Genomic DNA, 24,814 nt, shown 5'->3' with positions numbered 1-24,814 from the left:
CACCTCTCCAACTCCTTGTTTAGCTTTAAACACTAAATAACAACAACAACAACAATAATAATAAATTGACCGAATATACTTCCTTTTAAAATTTAATCATGGTTTATAAGATTGTATTCTGCATAATTAAATTTTGTTACATTGTATCTTTTTTGGCATAGCTTTATTAGAATTTATATATTCAATATTTTGAATATGATGTAGCTTTTGGGCCAAGAAGATGGCTCAGGTGACGGGTAACTGCATGAACCTGATAACCTATCCTGAGTGTCATTTCCATTACATTACATTACATTACATTACATTACATTGCGCCTGAAAAGCCAGGCGCAGTGGCCTCCATCTGTAATTCAGAACTCATAGGCTGAGATGAGAGGTGGGGACAGGAGAAGCCCCCTGAAGCTCCAGGGGGAGCTAGATGTAGAAGCAGAAGACACTGCCTTAACGAAGTGGGTGCTGTGTTGTGCCATGGCACGCACTGGCATGTACACCAACCCATTCCCCCCAAATAAATTTAACAATAGCAGCTTACTTTATTATAACTATCTTTAAGTTTTTTGAGATGCAGTTTTGGCTCTGATACCCTGGCTAATCTGGTACTTGTCTGTGGTTCAGACTGACCTCTTGAACAGTCTTTCTGCCTGAGTTTCCCAAGTGCTGGGAGTATAAGTGTGCACTGCCATGGCTTACTGAACAGAGATCACATACTGAACAAGATGCTTTAAACAAACTACTCTTGACAGGAATTTTCCATTACTGAAGTCAGACCTGCAGTTGAAGTAGTTTCCTATAAGTATGACACTCGGAATGTGTAATGAATACTTTAGAATTCATTTGCATATATGTATTTTTTTGATATAGGATCTTTCTATAATAGCCCAGATTGTTCCTAAACTCCATGTTTTTATCTGTGTATTCAGTGTGGCACCACTCTTGTCATGCAAATTTATCTTTTTTAAGGCTTACTTATTTTATGATTATGAATGTTTTGCCTACATGTATGTATGTATGCCACATGTGTGGTCTGTTGGCTCCCCCGGAACTGGGCTTACAGATGAATGTGAGCTACCATGTGGGTGCTGGAAGATGAACCCAGGTCCTTGGCAAGAGAACATATGTTTTTAAGCACTGGACATCTCTTCAGCCCTGAGCTCATCTTTGGTTAATACAGTCACTGTTTTTTTTTTTTTTTTAACCTGTAGAATTGGATAAAATTTTTGTTTTTGTTTATGAAATAGTTTTATTTAACATAGACAAACACACACACACACACAAATAGATCAAAGACATGGATTGTAGCCTAGATGATAGAGTGCTTGCCTGCATGTATTCATGGGGCTCTTGAGTTCAACACACACACACAAAACATACAAAAATGCAAATAAGCCTTCAGGTCAGTGATAATATACCTCTTTTAGTACCTAATTTTGAAAATTAGGAAATGTAATTGGTCTAAATCCCAGCCTAACAATTTGCAGAATGAACTAATAAAAATAGTCTTATAAGTGGTTGTTGCTTGTAGGGGCCACACTTGTAATTATTTTCCTAGCATTTTTCATTTCTAAATCTGTTTTCAAAAGAACGTTAGTCTGGGTGTGGCTGAACACTCTGTTAATCCCACACTCAGGTGGTAAAGGCAAGTAGCTTTCTATGAGGCTCGTCTGGTCTACATAGCAAGCTCCAGGCTAGTCAGTGGTACACAGACCCTGTCTCAAAAGGCAAAACAAAGGTACAGAGCTATTTAGAAGCTGATATTGAAAACCTACACGTCTGACCGTGGGTAGAATTTGCTGTATGTAATCAGTGCATGCAGCTGGTGGATTCCAAATTGCCTCTTCTAGGTCTTTGCTTTGTGAAATAGTATGTATCAGACTGGAGTGCATGGCAGCTGACATTGAGCAAGGCTAACAAATCTTATTTGCTTTCACATTTTCAAGCAACTTTAAAGCTTTTCATGTGCGCACATGCTTAACATATGTTTCTAAGCTTCAAATAAAATACATTACTTATCATTAATTCGAGAAACTAAACATTTTAGTGGGTTTTGTGTATTAAATACATTGTGAGTACACAAGCATCCGAAAGTGAGTAGTGCACGATGTTTGATTCATTTCTGTGAGAGCTTCTGTGTGGTCCAGCTTTAAAACCGTTAGAGTAAAAATATAGGATCTTCACAAGGTGGTCTTGCAATGTCACCTGTGAGCCAGCCCTTCTTTAATTTCCATACTCTGAAATGTGACCAGAATGTAGAAGAGGGAATTAGAGGAATAAAGCCCTGCAGATAACTGTGGGAAGGTGTTCTGAAAGATGACATGAGTAGAATTGAAATAATTTTTAATTTTGTTGCTTAGCTTTTTAAAATCTGATTGTGGTGATAGCTAAAAGGGGTTTTAAGCACAGAGTCCATTGTGTGTTGGTAAACTCGTCAAGGAAAGAAGTGCTTTCTGTGATTGGCACAGGCCTCAGGTACCAGGACCCATCAGAGTCCCAGTCTCATCCGTGTGCAGATCACACTGGCTTGCTGCAAGAGCATGCTCAGACTGCAGAAGACACAGTGACCCCATACAGATGTAGTTCTACTGTCTTTGTATTTCTAGACACGACTCTGCAGACTTTACCTTCCTTCCTAGGATCTAAGAAGCAAAGATTAATTATTTTTGCATATTTGAGTTTTTATTTGGGTTTTTGATAAGTTGTTTTAGGAAGAAATGTAAGAATCCCTAGTCTCTTGGTATTAATAACGAAATCATCTTAAAAGGATACTGTATAGCGAAAGACACTTATGGTTTAGTCAGGTTAAGTTGCCAGTATCTTTGCTCTGATTTTTTAAAAAAAAATTATTTCAATTACTTTTTTCTTTTTTAGTCAGAATCTCTCTATTTAGCCCTGTCTGTCTTCTACTCACTGTATAGACCAGGCTGACCTTGAACTCACAAAGATCCACCTGCCTCTGCCTCCTCAGTGCTGAGCTTGCACCACCATGCTTAGCTAGCTTGCTTCCTTCCTTCCTTTCAATAAAAAAGAATCAACTATGAGGGCCTGGAGAGATGACTCAGTAGTCTAGAGCACTAGGAACTCCTCCCAAGGATCTGGGTTCAATTCCAGTGCATTTATGGTGACTCACCAGCTGTAACTACAGTCCCTCCTCCTTGGGCAGTGCTGCATCCACGTGAAGATAAAACACCCATACACATTTAAAATAAAAGAAACTGACTATGAGTCTTAATGTGAGTTTTATTTTTGTTTTGTGTTTTGAGACAGGATATCACTTGATGGCCCTTGCTGGACTCTGTCTCTGTAGACCAGGCAGGCCTAGAACTCACAGAGATCCACCTGCCTCTATGTCCCGGGTGCTGGGATTAAAGTCATGTGTATTCTGGCTTCAAAGATCTGTTTTTTGAGATTTTTTAAGACAGAGTTTCTCCAACAGTCCTGGTTTTTCTGGAACTCTCTCTGTAGATCAGGCTGGCTTGGTTTTTTCAACAGTCCTGGTTATTTTGGAACTCTCTCTGTAGACGAGGCTGGCTTTGAACTCACAGATCTGCCTGCCTCTGCCTGGAGTGCTGGGATTAAAGGCATGCACCACCACTGCCCTGCGTGTTTCTTAAAACAACACTCATAGGTGGCAGTATCATTGGGATGCTAATTTGCAACAGCTTGCATCTGCTAAACAATGAGTTAATTTTTGCTTTTGGAAATAAGATTTTTAATCACTTTAACCTTGTAAAAATGGTGGGCTGCCATTTTTAGACAATGCAGTTGAGCCTCTGGTGGTGGTGCATGCCTTTCATCCCAGCACTCAGGGGCCAGCCTAGACTGCAGAGATTGAGTTCCAGGACAGCCAGGGCTACATAGAGAATTCCTCCCCACCCCCCCAAAAAAAGACAAAATTCAGAGATGTAAATTTGCTATGATCCTGCTATTTTGAGGCCAACCCTGAGATAGATCTGAAGTTATCTTCTTTGTTTTAGTTTGTTTGATAAATCAGTGATTTGGGGTGTGTGTGTGTGTGTGTGTGCTCTGCTTAGCGTGGGACTCAGCCTTACCTGTTAGGCTTCGGCTTCAGACAATACTCCATGCTAACCAGATCTATTTTGAGTTTTACTGTATGTGGTACTCAGACCATGAGTGATGTGACTGTCTTTTCTTACTCTTTGTAATTTATGAAAATTTGTAATTACTTTCACATCCTCTATTTCTGTGTGTGCGCACATGTGTGTGCAGCCCTCCCTGGACATCAGTTCTTTTCTCATTAATACTGAACATTTATTTCTAGCTTAAGTAGAAGATTTTATTATATATAATAATATATTATATATATTTATATATAGTAATTATATATATTAAATGTCTTATAGTCTTGAATTTCTTGGCCATCTTAATTCAGTTTTAAAATACTTTTTGAAATTGTTACCTATGGGACTGGAGAGATGACTCAGAGGTTGAGAGCACTGACTGCTCTTCCAGAGGTCCTGGGTTCAATTCCCAGCACCAACACGGCAGCTCACAACTGTCTGTAACTCCAAGATTTAACACCCCTGCACAGGCACCCTGCACAGGCATACACACAGGCAAAACACCAATACATATAAAATAAAAAATAAATTATTAAAAAAAGAGAAATTGTCACCTACAATCTTTATATTGGGTGGGGACACCAAACCTGAGTTCTGGAGATGGAGCTCAAAACAACAGGCTTGGTGGCATCTCTGCCATCCCACTGCCACTGCAGCCCTTTCCCCCAGCTTTGATTTTTGAGAGTGAGTCTTACATAGGCCTTTTAGGCTAAGCTGTTTGGCCAGTGAACCCTTGGTGTCTATCTCGCTCTATCGTGTGTGTGTGTGTGTGTGTGTGTGTGTGTGTGTGTGTGTATATACATGTACACGTGTGCACATGTAAGCACACACACACTCCTGTCCATTTCCCATTTCCTTCCTCCCCTGCACATAGAGGGATTACAAATGCCCACCACTGCCCCTGGCTTTTAAGTGGATTGGGGTATTGAGTTCAGGCAAACATTTTACTGACTGAGCCATCTGTTCAGCCTGAAACACTTAAAAAAATTTATTAATTTTTGCTTTGTGGGTGTTTGCCTGCGCTTGATCTTTGTGCATCATGTGCATGCATGGCGCATGCAGAGGTCAGAAGAGGGTGTCAGATCCTCTGGAACTGGAGTTGTGCACTGCCATGTGGGATTGGCAGAGAAGGACTGTAGGGGCAAAATCTGATGCTATTGCCACGATAAACTTTGAGCTTTCACCTGAAGCCATAATGTTGAACTTGACCATGAATACCATGAGTACCTTTCATTACTGAAGGACTTTTGATTAATGATTGACATGAAGAATGTAGATTTTAATAGACTGTATAATGAAATTATACATTTACTTTCTATTTGAAAGTAAATATATCTATATTTGAAATGTCAGCTTCATGACCCAGTGCTTGGCACCACAAAATAATAATAGAAAAACTGTGTAGTAGTGAAGTCAGGTCATGCATTTCAGTGCAGCATGGAAGGTCCTTGGTGGGATTAGGGTCTGACTGTCAGCTGCAGGAAACCAGAACATGCCGTCTGGAAATGCATCTCTTGGAGACAAAGATTATTTTAAGAGACAGACATAGCTGAAGCTCTGAAAACTGGCATTACCTTTTTATTATTATTATTTTATTTTATTCCGTTAAAAAAAAGTCAATCCAAATTCCCACTTCCTCCCCTCCTCCCACTCCCCTCCACTCCTTCCACACACCCTTCCCCCCACCCCCTACTATCTTAAGAGGGAAATCCACACACGTGATGTGCAAGTGAGTGTGTTGGTGTGTGTACATGTCCTCAGCCATTCCTCTGTTGAATCACATCAGTCACTGAGTTCCAGCAAGACATACTGTAGTACCTAATATAATTTATGTTTATATGCCTGGTAGTTATTTGTCACTGCCAGTAGAATTAGCTTTCATACTTGTTGTGTTGAGGCAGGGTTTGTGGTGCTGCCTAGGATAGACTCAAACTGCGCTGGAAGTCAAGATTACCTTTCAGATGCTTCTCTGTTTTTCAAGTACTGGGGTTCCAGTACATACCTGACAAGGAGTTTCATTTTAAGTTTTATTGGATTTAGTATGTGCATGTGCACATGCCCTGGGGAGTTGGTCACCTTCTTCCTCCTCATCCTCTCCTTTCTGTTTCTCAGGCAGGTTTCTCTGTGTAGCTATGACTATCCTGGAACTCCAGAGGTCCATCTACCTCTTCCTTCCAAGTGCTGGGATTAAAGGTGTGAGCCACCATCACTTGTAAAAACCTTTGAATTTGATATTGTAGGATTAAGTTTTTAGATTAATTGGTGGTGACAAGCCACTAAATTGAACTGAATAGGAACATCCATTTGGGACTTGTATTTTAGGCAAAACCTTTATGTGTGAATTTTCTTGATGTCTTGTAAATTCTTTCCAGGTGCCTTCCCCACCCTCCCACCTCCATTTAGAACAAGCAGTTCCAGGTTCTGCATAAGTTCTAAACAGTTCTTCAAACCCACAGCTGTTGTTTAACAGTTGTCCTAACTTTCTGTGATTCTAAAGGGGCACTACAAAGACTCATAATTAGTATACTTAATCATACCTTGTATAACCCTGGCACACAGGCCGGGGGAAGTTGAGTCACAGCTGAGATTGCCAATTCTTGGCCGCAGTGTCTACTCATCATAGCACACCAAGAACAGACACTTGGAGGGTATTTTAGAGAGTTTTGCTCTTCTCACCTCTGATTTTCTTGCTGTTTTAGCCACTCCATATCTCACATGAAAGTAAGGGTAGTATTAGGCCAGAGTACAGTTTAGCTGTGTCTTGGGGAGTAGTGGGTAGGGGGTGAGGCATAATCGCTGTGGAGGTAATCCCTTACTCTCTAGATACCTACCTCATGCCCCTAAACTGAAGTATTTATGATCTTACTGATTTGCTGAGCAACTTTCTGTTACCTGGTTGGGGGCAGTGTGATTTACGGCATAAATGGTTTATTTTGGTGATTGTGGGGAAATAAAATGGGGTAAATGGGATAAGAAACATTTGATGCCTTTTGTTGGTTAGTTATAGCTCTTCCATTCAGGATCTAGTTGTGATGCTAGTGGCAAGCTATTTAACCACTTCCCTATCTGCAAAACCAAAATTAATTGTATGGGGGAGGGTTGTCATGAATATATGTGAGAAGTTCAGTGCTATCCTGTTCTGTGTCATCCCCTCCCCTATGCCTCTAACACAGGAAAATGCTAGCTTATCATTGAGTAACCCATTCCCTCTCATTTTGGCATGGTATAGTTTTTCTTAGGCCCCAAAATAATTTGCTCATTTAGAACGCTTATATTATTGATATATTTCATTTTACCTTTTTTTTTTAAAAAAAAAAGAAAAAAACATTTGTTTGCCTGCAAGTGCACACTTGCCTCAGTGTATGAATGGAATGTAGAAGACAACGTGTGTGTCCCTGCCATGATCTCCGGTTGCTAGGAACAGAGGCAAGCGCTTATACCCCCTGAGCCCTCACCCTATTCCTGTTGGTCTTTGTGTCTGTGCCCTTGTGCTTCTGGCTAGTTTACAAGCCTTGTCCCTTGTCTGAATCTTGAGATAACAGAAAAGGAAGTTGGCTAATGTTAAACAATATACCAAAACCGTACTCTAGTCCTTGTGTTCAGCTACATTAAATTGGCATGGCTCCACTGATGTTCATTTCCTGCTGTGTACTTGGTGGATGCATGTGCTTCAGCGGGTGCCAAGGTTGGCTGTGACCGCTAGAGATGCGGGTGGTGTTTGAATCCGTCTTTGTAGTCTCTTTCAGATTCTTGTTTAGTGTGAATTTTGTCACAGATGATCCATTTGAGTAACGCAGACCTAGATTAGGTTTTGACAGCATGGGAAGGCATTCAAAACTGCTTTTTTGCTATTTGTGGCATTTATGAATTCCCCATCACGTGCTATGTACCGGTTTGTATTTCACAGCAAAGTCGGGCCTAGTGTGACTAGCACGTCTTCCAGTTCTCCACTCAGGGATGCAGCTTCAGCCGTGTTTAATACCAGGGCGAGAAAACACTTCACAGAATTTGGGATAATTAAGTGAAAACAGATATATTAGTGCTTAGTGCATAGTTTGCTGCTTAGTTTAAAAATGTTCTTTAGATGAAGCACACGTGAAGCCAGACAGTAACGCAGCTAGACTTGCCGTAGTTCCGTCCTTAACAGAACCAGACTTTGCTGTTTCTCTCTAGTGTGCCCGTCTTCATGATGATGTAGTCTGAAACCTGATGGGAGGACTCATAGTTGTCGTCCCAAGTGTGGGGTAGAGGCAGGGCCAGGCGCTCAGGACTAGCAGCAATTACACAGACAAGGCCCTGTCTCAAAACAAACATGACCTACATATTTTAAGTTTGATCACGTGTGGGTTTTCTTTTAATTGGGCTTTCTGGTAGTATTATGCCACCTAGTGGACATACGTCCTGTAGGCTGGCTGGTTGAAATGCTAGATGCGATTTAACATTAGAGTCTTAGAATTCTTTAGGCCAGTGATTGTCGTGTTCATGCAAGAGTTTATTGCATATGAGAGCTTGGTAAATGCGGCTTAATAGAACCCCACAGTATAAGCTCAAAAGGAAATACCCTGTGTTTATCATCTTAGTGTTTGAAACTTAATCAAGATGTATTATTTTTTCTACCAGTCAGTATATAAAAAATTGTTGCTGTGTAGTTTATGGCAGCCTTCGCCATGTAAGACTTTAAGTAGAATGCACAGGAGTTTTACAGTAATGTTTATTATATAGGCTAGGCCTATTTGAACTTAACAGAAGAAGAGTATTAGGTGATGAATATTAGAGAAATGACTCCTTGGACAGAAGCGCTAGCTAGAAAGAGAGCCTGTGGACTGGAGGGTGAGTCAGTGGTTAGGGGCACTGGCTGCTCGGACAGAGGCCACGGGTCCTGTTTCCAGCACACCCACTCCACCTTCGCTCCAGCTCCAGGAGACTGACATCCTTTTTCACCTCAGTGGGCGCTGCACACACATGGTGCATGTATATACATGCAGGGAAAGTCAATTTTTTTTATTTTGCACAGAAAAGAAAAATAAATATTAAAAAAATTCTGACTAGTCTAGTCTGGAGTCACCACTTGAGGAGGTTTTTGTTGTTGTTGTTTTTTGTTTTTTTGAGAAAGAGTTTTTATGTGTAGCTCTGGCTGTCCTGGAACTAGCTCTGTAGACCAAGCTGGCCTCAAACTCACAGAGATCTACCTGCCTCTGCCTTCTGAGTACGGGGATTAAAGATGTATACCACTGCTGCTCAGTTTGAAGAGTTCTTACCAAACCGCAGGATAAGATTTTATCTCTTCAACTTGGATATAAATGAAATTTAGAATTTTATCTAGATTGAAGTTTTGATAGTCTCTTATTAGATATAATTTATCTTGTGATATGTATGTTGACACAGGGTTTTACTCTGTGGTTCAGACTCGTCTCAGGTGTCTTAGTTTGGGTTTCTATTGCTGTGAAGAGACACCATAATCATAGCAACTCTTAAGAAGGAAAATCATTTAATTGGGGTAGTTTATATTTTCAGGGTTTAATCCATTATCATCTTGGTGGTGTGCAGATAGGCGTGGTGCTGGAGAAGTAGCTGAGAGTCCTACATCTTAACCGGCAGACAACCAGACATGGCCTGAAACATGAGGTGTGGCTTGAGCATATATGAGACCTCAAAGCCTGCCTCCACAGTGCCATACTACTCCCAGCAAGGCCATACCTGCTCCAACAAAACCACACCCCCTAATAGTGCTACTCCCTTTGGGGACCATTTTTTTTTTTATAAGCCATCACACTAGACTTGCCTAGAACCCTTGTCTCAGCCTTCTGAGTGCTGGATACAGGCTTGCATCACCAGGCCCAGCATGGTTACAGTGCAGCTAAGCTCTGAGCTTGTGTGAGCACATTCATCCATAACACGTACACTGAAAAAGGCCTTCGGACCACAGCATGCAGCCATTCTGTCATATGACACTCGCATAGGAAATGCATGTTTTAGTGCTTATCTTGTTACCTCTTCTTTCTTAGTTGCTGGATCTGTGTTCAAGATGAGTGGCTTAGGTGAAAGCTCCTTGGATCCACTGGCCACTGAGTCTCGAAAACGCAAATTGCCTTGTGATGCTCCAGGACAGGGGTAGGTGATTTGTCTCCATTTTTTAGATGGAGGAACTGGGGTTGATTTTTGTCAAGGCCAGTGACTAATCAAAGGTAGCGTTGAATGAAGCTTCAGGAATTTCTGCAGTGTATGCTTTTGTCCCGTTACATTCTGACAGTTGTTGTTGGCTGAATTTTGTTTGTTTCCACATGGAACTAATGACATTCTATGGGCAGATTCTACTTGAAGCTTTCTTGAGAGATGTGAGCTGTGGCTTTTCTTTCTCTTCCAGTCTTGCCTACAGTGGTGAAAAGTGGAGACGGGAGCAGGAGAGCAAATACATAGAAGAACTGGCTGAGCTGATATCTGCAAATCTTAGTGATATTGACAATTTCAACGTCAAGCCAGATAAATGTGCGATTTTAAAGGAAACAGTGAGACAGATACGTCAGATAAAAGAGCAAGGTAATAACAAAGTCAGGAAACACCTCCTTCCCACATGTTGGGTCACGGGGATTGAATAGAGCCTCGCTCATGCTAAGCAAGAATCACCCCCAAAGCCCCTGGAGTGACCAACTTTACCTTTTAGAAACAATTACCAGAGAAGTGACAGAAGACCAGTGATCCTCAGCATGCCACATGCTGGTGGGAGGGGAGCCGGGCCTAAAGACTGGCACCTTAAGCAGAAAGGGAGCTGAGTGCCTTTTGCCTTCATGGGGAACCATGAAGCTGGATAATGTTGTGTTATTCTCTTACATACATACATACACTGAGTGATCTGCATGTATGTGTACATGTATATGTGTTACATGCTTCCTACTCCACACTGTGCGTGCATACATTGAAGTAAGTGCTGCTCACTGCGATGCTTCCTTCTGTGTCTTCAGGAAAAACTATTTCCAGTGATGATGATGTTCAGAAAGCTGATGTGTCTTCTACAGGACAGGCGGTCATTGATAAAGACTCCTTAGGACCACTTTTACTACAGGTAGGTGTGAAGATTGTAGCTGTCCAGAGCATGCTGTGATTTGGTTGTTTTACCATTTGATATATACAGGGTGGATGCAGGGGGTGCTGGCAATGAGAAAATAGCTCAGTATTCTTATAGTAATCACAAATACATAGTTCTGAAAATAACACACACACACACACACACACACACACACACACACACGGGAGGGGGGTGTGGCGCACGCACACAAGAAGTTCCTGAGGAAGAGTAGCTCGTAAACTCACAGGTCACCAGCATCCAGAGGTGCTACTTGGTGTATTTTAGTTCAGACCCTTCTGTGACTTTTTCCATAATTGTTTGCACAGCACACTACAGTTTTACTTTTTCTTTTTTATGCTTGAGATTGAACTGCACATGCTAGGTGACCACAGTAGGCAAGCATGTTTCCACCAAGTGACAACCTCAGCCCTCAGCTCTGTACATTCTTGGAGAATTTTATTCATGGTGCTGGGGAGGGAACCCAGGACCTCATGCATGCTAGGCAAATGCTCTTGTGATGGAGCTGCATCCAGCTTGTGAGGCAATTTCAAACATTAAACATGTGCATGTTTTTAAAGTAATTGCCTTGAGAAGAGCTGATTAACCATGGCGCAGTGCTACTTCAGGCCGGCGAGCGCTTCAGCGAGTTTACTTGACAACCAGTCTTTCTTTCAGTGAGTCATCTCAACTACTTTTGTGTTTTATCATTTTAAATTCTTTTTACACGCTTGTTCAGGGACAGTATGATAATTCCTATAATTTAACTTGGGATCAGGCAGAAAGCTTTATTTATTTTTGACAGTGTGTAATGTTAGCTCAGGCTGTCTTTGAACTTGCTAGATAGCCTAAGGTGACCTCAGCTCCTGCCTCTACCTCCTGAATGTTGGGGTTCAAGCTGTGTGCTATGTCATGCCCTGCTCTACTTTTTTTTTCTTTTCTTCCCCCTCTCTTTTAAAAAAATCCTTTATAGGCTCTGGAATAATCATGCTAATAGTCTGTTAATAGAAGTGATAGTTTGTAGTTCACTCTGATTATTAGGCTAGTGTTGGTTTTTCCCCTTTGAAGTTTTATTTACCAAGAAGGCTGTAGTCTTGGTCTGCTAGGGCTGCAGTGATAGGATAGCCCAGAGCATGTGGTTAGGCAACAGGAGCTGATTTCTTCAGTTTTGAAAACTGGAGTCCAAGATCAGGGTGGTGACCAGGTTGCCTTCTCCTGAGTTCTCTCTCCTTGGCTTGTTTCCATGCGTTAAAATGGCCTTTTCTCTGAGTGTGTGTCCCTGGTGTCTTGTTATCTGTCCTTATAGAACACCACTTGTACTGAATTGGGTCAACTTTAATACTTACTGACTCTTTAAAGGCTCTATTTGCAAATACAACCCTAACCCTAACCCTAAGGATAACCCTAACCTAGCCCTAAATGTAATCCTAATCCTAACCTAACCCTAACCCTTGCAGAAAGAGATGAAGGGCTTTACTGTTTTGGGGCCACAGGGATACAGTTTTCATAATAGCCTCTATTAACGTGTCCCACTGTAGGCATTGGATGGTTTTCTGTTTGTGGTCAATCGAGATGGCAACATTGTATTTGTGTCAGAAAATGTCACACAGTATCTTCAGTACAAGCAGGAGGACCTGGTTAATACGAGTGTCTACAGCATCTTACATGAGCAGGACCGGAAGGACTTCCTTAAACACTTACCCAAATCTACAGGTGCGCTCTTTGTTTTGTATATTGTTTGAGAGAGAGGGAGAGAGAAACAGGGTCTCACTGGGTGGTCCAGGCTAGCCTTGAACTCATGATCCCCCGATTTTTTCTCATGTGTTGGATTATAGGTGTGTGCCTACCATACCTGGCTACACATATTGCATATAAATGTGTATCTTCTAAGTACATCTAATTTTTTCTTAGTTATTTCTTAAGAATTTGAATGTGCTTTTTAGGAAGCCAGGAACCGAGACTTAACAAGTGATTACCAGCAACATTTTCAATATGGCCTCAGCAGACTCAAAAGTTTTCCCAGGGGCCCAGATGTCCAGTGGGACTTCTGGTGAGGCTGAACTTATGCAAACATTTTTATTGTTGTTCTGAAATGTTAGTTTGTAGGTGACACCACATGGCAGTTTGTGTGATGAGAAAACAGCTGGATTCTTTTTCTGTTGTCTACATAGAGTCTCATGAGTTACCCAGGCTGCTCCCCAGTCTGCTTGTTTGAGTCTTCTTAGAAGCTGGGCCAGCAGCATGCTTTACCACACTCAGTTTATAGCTTGGATTCTTTGTTTGTTTGTTGTTCTCAAGACAGAGTTTCTCTGTGTAACAATCCTGCCTGTCTTGGAATTCACTTTGTAGACCAGGGTGGCCTGGAACTCATAGAGATCCTCCTGCCTCTGCTTCTCAAGTGCTGGAATTAAAAGGCATGCACCACAACTTACCATCTGCATTAAAGAGTTTTAAAAAATCATGTCTATGTCAATGTATGCCATGTGTAACTGCAGTGTGGTTGGAGGCCAGTAGAGGGCATTAGATCACCAGGAGCCAGAGTTAATGGTGCTTGGGAGCCACTTGATACAGGTCCTGGGAACAAGACTCTGGTCCTCTCAGGAAGAGCAACATCTGCTCATAACCAGTGAGCCACCCCTTTAGTCTAGCCAGTGAGCCATCCCTCCAGTCCCTAGCTTGAATTTTTAAAGATTTTGCGTGTCTGATGAGTGTTTTGCCTACATGCATGTTTGTGTGTCATATGCATGCCCAAGGTCAGAAGAGGGCATCAGATCCCTTGGAACTGGAGTTATGGATGACTGTGTGCCATCATGTGGGTACTGGGAACTAAACATGGGTCCTTCAGAGAGCAACAAATGCTCTTAACTGCTAAGCTATCTCTCTGGCCCCAACCATAGCTTGAATTCTTGATAATTTTTGACTGAGTTTTACCTGGCTTCTAAAAAATAATTCAATTTATTTTCAAATTTTAATTTTTTTCTAAAAGTTAATGGAGTTTCTTGGAATAACGAGACCCAGAGACAAAAAAGCCATACATTTAACTGTCGTATGTTGATGAAAACACACGATATTTTGGAAGACATGAATGCCAGTCCTGAAACTCGCCAGAGATATGAGACAATGCAGTGCTTCGCCCTGTCTCAGCCTCGAGCTATGCTGGAAGAAGGGGAAGGTAAGAGTCAGGAATGCTGGCCTGTCTTCTTGCTGACGAATCATATCTAAAAGTGCATGTAACCCGACCTGATTACCTTTGTCATTTGTAGACTTGCAGTGCTGTATGATCTGCGTGGCACGCCGAGTGACTACGGGGGAAAGGACATTCCCATCAAGTCCTGAGAGCTTTATCACCAGGCATGACCTTTCAGGTAAAGCCAGCCTTGGGTGCCTTCCCTGGAAACTGTTAGAAAGCAATCTTACTTCTGTTGGTTCTGTGTGTACATGAGTACATGCACTAGTCAGAAGGAAACTCCTCTCCCATGCATGTGCTGCAAGCATGGAACGTACGTCATCAGTGAGCACTTCACCTGCTGAGAGCCAGCTTTCAGCCCAGTCTGGGTTTATTAAATGACTGTAAAAGAATTTCACTAAGGACCTTGGCAATAGAGTTGAATATAGTTGACACTTAAAATTTCCCAAAATAAAAGATTAAAAAAAAAACAATAAAAAACAACATAAAGTCACCTGGCCCTTTGTTCAAATACACCCCCTCCCCGCCCTGTTCTCCCCTCGTTTGTTTGTTTTTGTTTTTCCAGACAGGGTTTCTCTGTGTAGCCCTAACTGTCTTGGAACTCGTTCCACAGACCAGGCTGACCTCGAACTCAGAGATCTGTTTGCCTCTGCCTTCGAAGTGCTGGGACTAAAGGTGTGCTCTACCACCACCACCAGGCCAAATAGCACTTTCCGAAAACATTGATTTATGGACCTGGAGAGAAGGCTTAGGGGTTAATCTCACCTGCTTTTCCATAGGACTTAGATTTCTTTCCAGCGCCATGTAGGGCAGATCACAACTGCCTGTATTTCTAGCGCCAGGGAATCCAATGTCTTTTTTTAGCCTCAAACATGGCTTACATTCACACACACACCCACACCACACAACACACACAACACAGAGAACGAAAAACTTAAAAACATGAAAGAAAAATCCATTCATCCATCCACTCACACATAGAGTGCATGTGCACATGACCTGTAATGTAGCTGGGAGGTCAGGGGCAATGTAGAAGAGTTTGTGTTCTCCATCATGTAGGCCCTGGGTATCCGACTCATATCATCAGGATCAGTGGCAGTGTGCCATCTCTCCTGCCCCCAAAATAGCATTTTGTGTGAGAATTTAATATTTATTTTCCTGTAACTTCAAAGTCATTTATTATAGTGAAACAAGTTTTCAAAAATACATAAAATTTCTAATAATGAGGGTAATTTATTTTTATTTTATATGCAATTGTGTTTTGCCTAAATGAATGTCTGTGCACCATGGTGTGCCTGGTTACCCTGAGGCCAGAAGATGGCACTGGATCTCTAGGAACTGGGGTTATAATGTTTGTAAGCTGCCATATGGGTGTTGGAAACCCAGCCCATGTCCTGTGAGAGCAACCAGTACTTTTAACCTCTCCGCCATCTCTCCAGCTTGGAGAGTAGTTCTTGTCATAAACATGAGGTTTGGTTTTCTTACACTTTTTTTAAAAAACTTATTTATTTATTTATTTATCTATTTATTTATTTAAAAAAAAAAAGGCAATGGAGCACTTGCTGACCTGAAACTCCGATGTAGAACCCCTACTTTGATTTGCTTTTTGGCTCTAGGAATCCTGAATTAAAAGACCTTGGTTATTGTTCCTTAATTACTTTATGTTATGGGTGTTTTGCCAGTGTATAGAATAAAGTGTTGGATCCCCTGTGGCTGGAGTTACAGATGGCTGTGAACTGCCATGTGTGTGCTGGGAGTTGAACCTGTGTCCTCTGCAAGAGCAGCCAGTGCTCTTAGTAACTTTCCAGAGCACCCCTCCCATCTTTAAAGACCCACTGAACCTAATGCAGTTAGGTAGGCTGACCAGCCTCCCATCTTCCTTTCTCTGCCTGCTCAGCTCTGAGATTACAAGTTTGTGCCATTCCACCTAGCTTTTTTTTTTTTGGGTGCTGAGAATTGAATGTGGATCTTCTTGGCACTTTAGTGACAGAGCTGTCTCCACATCCCAGGGGCATATATTTTTATTTGATTTTTTGGAATCAGTCCTTCTTGAGCATTTACTCTCGTTTTCTCCTCTATTTTATCCATGAGTTGACAGTCTTTCTCTTCTAAATAGCTAAATTAAATTTCTTTAAGCACTTTAGTGACTAGCATTTAAAAATCCATTTCATCCAAGACTTTCCTGACTACAAAGACGACACCTGTTCTTTATAAAGGCGCATCAAGAACAGTGGCACTTTATAAAGGCGCATCAAGAACAGTGGCATGCTTCTTACTAGGAGCTGTGCCTAGAATCAGGTGGTGTGTGCGGTTCCATCCACAGCAGGACAGGTAGACTGCCCTCAGCTTCCCGCTGTGTGGTAAGGGTAGTAGGCAGGGCTGAGATTCATCCTTTATCTCACAAGTGCTAGTCAGAGCTAAGTGCAGTAGGTATTTGTGGGCAGGGTTGAAATCTTTTGTTTTTATCTTTTATAGGAAAGGTTGTCAATATAGATACAAACTCACTTAGATCTTCCATGAGACCTGGCTTTGAAGATACCATCCGAAGGTGTATCCAGAGATTCTTCAGTCAGAATGATGGGCATTCATGGTCCCAGAAGCGTCACTATCAAGAAGGTAAAGGCATTTGAGTCGATCTTGGTGCTGTGGTGGATGATGCTGTAAAGTAGTCACTGTGTGCACAGCACTTGGCCTGCTGTGTGGTTGTGGGATGGGGAATGATGATTGAGCATAGCTGTTCTTTACTTTTGTGCATGTCCACGCGACTTACAAAGTTTTGTGCTTGAAACACGATTCTTTCCTGTTTCTGTATGCATTGGTCTAGTCTCAGGTAGCAGTGACAGTGTCCTTTTCCCCAATAGCTTATATCCATGGCCACGCAGAAACCCCAGTATATCGCTTCTCCTTGGCGGATGGAACTATTGTGAGTGCGCAGACAAAAAGCAAGCTTTTCCGAAATCCTGTAACCAATGATCGTCATGGCTTCGTCTCAACCCACTTTCTCCAGAGGTGAGGACACTAAATGCACCCTCATCCTCAGGACGCTTTGCTGCTGATGTGCAAAGGGAGAAAAGGCAGGGAAGTTGTTGGATTCCGTGAGGTGAATTTAGATTCTTAGAAAATTCTTTAAGGTTATATTTTTTATATAAAAGTTAGTATTTTCCACTAAATAATTGCTTCCTAGGTAAGGCTAGGGTGTGGGGTGTGGAGGATGAGGGGAAGGGTGGTGGTGTGTTTGAGAATAGTGGATACCTGGCTCCAGAGACCACGGCTCTAAGAGCCGCTCAGTGTCACTCACTCATTTAAAACTGCTAGGGGTTAGGGCTGTAGCTCAGCTGGTAAAGTGCCTGCCTCGCGGGAAGCCCTGGTTAGATTCCTAGTACAGTAGAAACTGGGTATGGTGGTGTTCTGTGAGTCCCAGCACTTGGGAGGGAAAGACAGGAAGGTAAGTTTAAGGAAACCTTTGGCTTCATAGTAGTGAGATCAAAGCTACCCTAGGCTGCATGGGATGCATCTCAAATAAACAACAACAATAAAACCCCCAAACAAATCCCCAAACTCATGCCTGGTGGTATAGAGACCTGTAGTCCTAGGTTCATGGGAGGCTGAGGCAACAGGATCTCAGATTCTGACTGTGTTAATGATTTCAAGTCCAGCCTGGGTAACTTAGTGATACCCTGTCTCAATAAAAAGTGGATTTTGGAAAAAACAGGACAAGTAGGGGCTAGAAAGATGGACTGCTCAGGTATTAGGAATACTTACTCTTACAGAGGACCTGATTCATAGCATCCATACGGCAGCTCACAACTATCTGTAACTCCAGTTCCCAGGGCCCGATGCCTTCTGACCTTCACAGGCCCTCGGCATGCATATGGTGAAAGGACACACATGCACATAAAATTAAAAAGGAAGAAAAGCAAGGCTTGACGTGGTGATCAGCACCCAAATTGGTACTGGAGTGACACCTAGTATGTGCTCCTGAGCACTTCCCTCCACTCCCTTCCCCTTTTGCCTTTCCTTTCTGCATTGCTGCAGTTTTAAAAGTCAAAACCTGATGTGTTTCTTTGCAGAGAACAGAATGGATATAGACCGAATCCAAATTCTGTAGGACAAGGCATCCGGCCTCCTGCAGCAGGGTGCACCATGAGCGTGTCTCCCAATCAGAACATGCAGGCGCTGGGCAGCAGGACCTATGGTGTGGCAGACCCCAACAATGCGGGGCAGATGGGCGGAGCTAGGTATGGACCTTCCAGCAGCCTAGCCTCGCTGACCCCAGGACAAAGCCTGCAGTCACCATCTTCCTACCAGAACAGCAGCTATGGGCTCAACATGAGCAGCCCCCCTCACGGCAGTCCTGGTCTCGGCCCCAACCAGCAAAACATCATGATTTCTCCTCGTAACCGCGGGAGCCCGAAGGTGGCCTCACAGCAGTTCTCTCCTGTTGCAGGTATCTGCAGTAGGGTCTGCTTTGCTTGGGCTTTCTGCCCACGCCACTGTCATTCTTTGTCATAGGATCTTTGAAGTTGTTTTCTTAGCATGTCTGACTGTCTCCTGATTTTCTCTACATGCAGGTGTGCACTCTCCCATGGGATCTGCTGGCACTACAGGGAGTCACAGCTTTTCCAGCAGCTCCCTCAGTGCCTTGCAAGCCATCAGTGAGGGTGTGGGAACTTCTCTTTTATCTACTCTGTCTTCACCAGGCCCCAAATTGGATAACTCTCCCAATATGAGTGTAAATCAACCAAGTAAAGTGAGCAGGCAGGATTCTAAGAGTCCCCTAGGCTTATACTGTGACCAGAACCCAGTGGAGAGTTCAGTGTGTCAGTCAAATAACAGGGAGCACCCCAGTGACAAAGAAAGCAAGGAGACCAGTGGGGAGGGGTCGGAGACTCAAAGGGGTCCCATGGAAAGCAAAGGCCACAAGAAACTGCTGCAGCTACTGACATGCTCTTCTGATGACCGAGGCCATTCCTCCTTGACCAACTCCCCCCTGGATTCAAATTGCAAAGACTCTTCCATTAGTGTCACCAGTCCCTCTGGAGTGTCCTCCTCGACATCAGGAGCAGTATCTTCCACCTCCAACGTGCATGGGTCTCTGTTGCAAGAGAAACACAGGATTTTGCATAAGTTGTTGCAGAATGGCAACTCACCAGCGGAAGTCGCCAAGATCACTGCAGAAGCTACTGGAAAAGACACTACTAGTAGTACTGCTTCCTGTGGAGAAGGGGCTGTCAGGCAGGAACAGCTGAGTCCCAAGAAGAAGGAAAATAATGCCCTTCTCAGATACCTGTTGGACAGGGATGACCCCAGTGACTCCCTTGCAAAAGAGCTACAGCCCCAAACGGATGGGGGTGACAGTAAACTGAGCCAGTGCAGCAGCTCCACCAATCCCAGCTCCAGCCAAGACAAAGAGTCCAAAATTAAGACAGAGACGAGTGAGGAGGTAGGTGCCCTGCTCAGCTCTTCGTCATGTTTCTTCTCTGTGTTTTAAACAAGATTTGGCAATACCACCAATAGTTTTAAATTTAAGGATAACTTTGAGCTTACATTTATTATAATAACATTTATTCATTTTTAAAGATTTATTTATTTATTTTGTATGCAGTGTTCTGTGTTCAGGCCAGAGAGGATACCAGATCTCATTACACATGGTTGTGAGCCACCATGTGGTTGCTGGGAATTGAACTCAGGACCTCTGGAAGAGCAGCCAGTGCTCTTTAACAACCACCGAGCCATCTCTCCAGTCTCCTCTAGTAACATTTATTATATAACCTTGATTTATTATAGGATGGGTGTGAGTGTGTGTATGTGTGTGTGTATGGGGGGAGGGGTTGGTGCAGCATGCCACAGCATGCCTGTGACAGTCAGAGGGCAGTCTTCAGGAGTCTGTACTCCTTCCAGTGTGGAACTGGAGACTGAACTCGGGTTGTCAGTCAGGTATGAAGGCCAGCACCTTCACCTGCTGTGCCATTTTCCTGGTCTGATAAATAAGTCTGGAGAGGCCAAGTTTGAAGTTTTTTCATGGAAGTGGTTATGTTGGAATGGGTACCTTGTGTTGTTAAGGACACGGTAGACATTATTAGGAAAGTTTTGATTTAACAGCATAGTTTTTCCCTCTAGTCAGAGTTCATGCATATTAACACATTCTAATTGTGCATCTCACTGACTTTGAGAAAGCACCCTTTAGGGAGAGGGGAAAGACTAGCACTTCCTAGGGCCTTCCTCGTCGCATCTGCATACCTGTGAATGCTTCGTGAAATACCACGTACTGGTGCATTTTAGAAAAGTTATGTGTAGATGCAGGTTTCTACCAGCTCTGAACCTTCCTCAGCAGCTGTGGCAGGAAAATAGTGTCAGAGCAAAGAGTGCTGCGTTGGAGTCCAGTGATTTATCGAGTAGCTATCCGTGCAGTGAAGGCAGAGATGGGGTGAGGTTGTAGGAAAGCAGCCTTTGATCTGAACATTGTTATTGCAGGTATCCCCTGTGGGATTTTGTTAGGTTGATTTCCCCAACCCCCCCCCAAGGTTTCTCTGTGTAACTGCCTTGGCTGTCCTGGAATTTGTTCTGTATCCCAGGCCGACCTGGAACTCACAGAGATCCACCTGCCTTTGCCCCCCGAGTGCTGAGATTAAAGGTGTGTGCCACCACCACCCAACCTGGTTGATTATGTTTTAAGAGAGGATCTCACTGTCTGTCTCTGGGTTCTTACCACTAGAACTGTTCTCTCTCTTTTGCAACAGAAGCTGTTGTTGTGGATGTGATTTTTGAAGTATTATCTCAGGCTTAGAGTGAGGCAATTTACACGATAGATTTTGGTTTTTAGGGATTCTAAGATCAGATTCTGAAGATCTATAGCAGCCTGGTACATATCCTGGAACCGGAGTGTGAACCACACACTTATGTCACTGCTGTGTTTTAGTGGGTTCCTGTTTGGTCATGTTTCTTTTGCTGATGCCTTGATAGCTGCAACTGGTATTCCATGCAGGATAATTTGAAAATGTCATTTTCAGGTATCTGGAGACTTGGATAATCTAGATGCTATTCTTGGTGATTTGACTAGTTCTGAGTTTTACAACAATCCTGTATCTACAAATGGCAGCCATCCAGGGACCAAGCAGCAGGTGTTTGCAGGACCAAGTTCTCTGGGTAAGGAAGAACCAGAGTTTTTCTTTTTTGAGGGGTGAAGTTGGGTGGAAGGGTCACGACAGGGTCTTTCTGAGGAAGCCTAGGCTGGGCAGGGACTTATGCTCTTAACTCCATGTCCCAAACACCCTGATAACTTTTGTTTAGAAGCTTCTCGACACAGTGGCATGTTCTATTACACCAAGACCAGGAATCAATAGCACCGAACTTAAGAACACAACCTCTTCCTTTCTGAGTTCTTACACTCATTGCTATTGTCTGTGTTAGTTCTTTTCCTGTCCCCGCTTCCTTTTTAAAAATTACATCTAGTTTCATTTTGTGTGTATGTATGTGTATGCATGTGTACATGCTCATACTACAGCATATGTGTGGTCAAGGTCAGCTTGTGGAAGCTGGTTCTCCCCTTATACCATGTGAGTCCTGGGGGTGGGACTTAGGTCATCTGGCTTGGCAGCAGGTATCTTGGCTGCTCGCTATCGCAATGCCCCCTTTTATCTTCCCCTTCTAATGTATCAGTAGCCATGATACTAGAGAATCCATTTGTTCCCCGGGGAAGATTTTTTTATGTATATATACATGGAGAATTGGGTTAAAAGATGAAAATTGAATTAAATTCTTGTCATACCTGGTACTTAAAGAATCTTGTTTAACCATGAGACTCTGACTCTTCTCTCTGTCCTCCCTCACGAATTCTTCCCTATTGTAGTATGTTTATTCACTATTTTACTAAGGGTGTGTTGCATGAGCCAAAGAATAATTTATAGTCTTGCAAATTATTTCTACCCTCTTCTCCCCCCCTCCCCTTTGTTTCTTTATATTTTTTCCGTCCTCCTACCCTCTTTCTGTCTTTGAGAAAGGGTATCTGTGTAGTCCTGGCCTTAAAATCATACCTAGAAGTGTCCCCCTCCCACCCCTCAGAGTCTCACTGTTTTCAATTGTACTGTTTCCTAAATGGAAATGGACAGTCAGAGAGTCAAAGAGGTTGGACAAAGAAAAAGGTTGAGAAAAAAATATACATTTATTACCTATTCGATTTGGAAGGCAGCTTAACGGTTTACTTATATTGTAAAATTCTGAGTCGAGAATATACATCTAAGTACATGTGTGGAAGAGTCTCTAGGAATTAAAAACATGGATGTACTTTTCTCCTTCCGTCTTCCTCCTTGCTTTGTGTTGCTGGGAATCTGCACACAGGGCTTCATGCATGCTAAACATGGGCCACTGAACCACACTGCTCAGCCTGGGACCTGGCACTTCAATAAGGACATCATGCATGACCATATTAGGTTACAGCTGAGTGCCGGCACTTCAGTCAACATGCAGATTATTGTTTGTACTTTATTTGGAATTCGGGATTTTTTTATTTCTTTTCTTTTTGGCATAACTTACTTTGTAAAAGAAGATGGTAGTGTTTGTTTTTATGAGAAAGAGTTTTTGTGTGGGGCTTAGTGGTGCTTGTTTTTTGCACTTGATTATTTACATATTGAGTTAGCAAGGGCTATTAATGTCGTAAACTTCTATGTTTTCAACAGGTTTGCGAAGTCCACAGCCTGTGCAGCCTGTTCGTCCTCCGTATAACCGCGCTGTGTCTCTAGATAGCCCTGTTCCCGTTGGCTCAGGTCCTCCAGTGAAGAATGTCAGTGCTTTTCCCGTGTTACCAAAACAGCCCACACTGACTGGGAATCCAAGGATGATGGAGAGTCAGGAGAATTACGGTGCCAGTATGGGTAGGTTATTTCTAAGTGTAGTGATTTCCTTGAAGCACCTTTAAAATACAGAAAACATTTAAACATTGAAATCAAGTAATATCTTTAAAATATTATTATTAATATAATGTTCCTTTCATAGGTGTCTCTCCTTTGTTGTATGTTTTGATTATTTAAACTTTTAAATATTTCATTGGTTCAGGATTTCTATCTAACCAGTAATGAATGTGTGAGAGCAGTGGCTTCTAGATACTGTCTTTGTAGTTGGCCAGCCCTGCTCTAAGGATGACAGTGGTCTGTCCCAGCCACTGTTGTATATAGTGACGCTCCCTGTACATGAAGACTTTGTTATGCTTTGAGTGAGACTTCATGAGTTCTACCTCTTTTAGGAGGACCAAACAGAAATGTTGCTGTGAATCAGACTTCTTCCCCTGGAGAGTGGGGCTTAGCTAACTCAAAGGCCAGCAGAATGGAACCTGTGGGATCAAGTGCCCTGGGAAGAGCAGGAGACTACAGTGCCGCTTTGCCAAGACCTGCCATGGGGGGCTCAGTGCCTACCTTGCCTCTTCGTTCTAATAGAATGCCAGGTGCAAGACCAACGTTGCAGCAGCAGCAGCAGCAACAACACCAGCAACAAATGCTTCAAATGAGTAAGTTGTCCATTTCCTTTAAAAAAAAAAGGAAAATGGAAAGTTTTATGGCAGTTTTTGCTTTTGGGTTCTTGGAAAATTCATGCTCTGGTTTTGATCCCCCAGGAACTGGTGAGATTCCCATGGGAATGGGGGTCAACCCCTATGGTCAAGCAGCACCATCTAACCAACCAGGTTCCTGGCCAGAGGGAATGCTGTCTATGGAACAGAGTCCTCATGGGACTCAAAATAGGTATTGCTTTATATTGTGATGTGGGAAATGTTTGCATTGGATTTAAGAGTCTGAACAGGAACAGTTCTGAAAGAGTCTGTGAGAAACGTTATAGTTGACTGTTTGCCATCTGCTGAGGCAGCAACCAGAGTCTCCTGGGACGGGTGAGGAGACAGAAGTACAGCTAAGCCTTCAAGCCTTCCAAAGGGCCTTTCTGTGAGGCGAAGCCTTTCATAACAATAACCTCCCAAGGGACGGTAAAGACATGCTCTCACTGCTTTATAAGTGGTGTTCTGATACTGTGTCTCAATTCTTCTGAAAATCAATTTTAAAGGTTTTATTTACTTATTTTAAAAAATATGTATGGGCGTTTTGCCTTCATGCCTGTGCATCCTGTATGTGCTGTGCACAGGGAGACCAGAAGAGGGCATCATCTCGCACCTGGAGAGTCACACATTGTTTTGAGCCTCCATCTGGACACTGGGAACTGAACCCATAACTGCTGAGCCATCTTCTCCAGCCCCTGAAAATTAAATTTCTGCTTGTTTTTTTTTTTTTTTTTTTTTGAGACTGGACTGACACACACAATTTTTTTAAAAAGAAGATGTGAGCAAGGGATGTTGCTTAGTGGTAGGTAGTTTATTAAACAAATTAAAAATAAAACACAGAATGAACTCACAATCTTTTTTTTCCTAAAAAAACAAAACAAACAAACAAAAAACAAGGTGTAACAGTTTGCTCCCATCCTTACCACAGGAGGCAGTGGCAGATGGATCTCTGA

General features: G+C 42.7%; 1 protein-coding gene across 3 annotated transcripts in view; it reads left to right on the top strand.

Annotated features, from left to right (window-relative positions):
• Positions 1-24,814, top strand: part of Ncoa3 (nuclear receptor coactivator 3) — an 85,978-nt gene that overhangs the window by 44,425 nt on the left and 16,739 nt on the right. For all 3 annotated transcript variants that reach the window (XM_085697007.2, XM_085697006.2, XM_085697005.2), the window contains 14 exons: positions 10,082-10,187; positions 10,441-10,613; positions 11,036-11,136; positions 12,675-12,849; positions 14,123-14,308; positions 14,400-14,501; positions 16,799-16,939; positions 17,185-17,332; positions 18,394-18,770; positions 18,895-19,766; positions 21,334-21,469; positions 22,999-23,193; positions 23,562-23,822; positions 23,928-24,054. In XM_085697007.2, the coding sequence (XP_085553133.1) occupies positions 10,102-10,187; positions 10,441-10,613; positions 11,036-11,136; positions 12,675-12,849; positions 14,123-14,308; positions 14,400-14,501; positions 16,799-16,939; positions 17,185-17,332; positions 18,394-18,770; positions 18,895-19,766; positions 21,334-21,469; positions 22,999-23,193; positions 23,562-23,822; positions 23,928-24,054 (3,080 nt within the window). In that variant the 5' untranslated portion in view covers positions 10,082-10,101. The remainder of the gene's footprint in view (positions 1-10,081; positions 10,188-10,440; positions 10,614-11,035; positions 11,137-12,674; positions 12,850-14,122; positions 14,309-14,399; positions 14,502-16,798; positions 16,940-17,184; positions 17,333-18,393; positions 18,771-18,894; positions 19,767-21,333; positions 21,470-22,998; positions 23,194-23,561; positions 23,823-23,927; positions 24,055-24,814) is intronic.

The sequence above is a fragment of the Myodes glareolus genome, chromosome 10 (assembly GCF_982192425.1).
Source record: "Myodes glareolus chromosome 10, mMyoGla1.1, whole genome shotgun sequence".
Lineage (NCBI taxonomy): Eukaryota > Metazoa > Chordata > Mammalia > Rodentia > Cricetidae > Myodes > Myodes glareolus.
The sequence above is the reverse complement of the archived record's forward strand: the minus strand, read 5'-3'. Positions and strand labels throughout refer to the sequence as shown.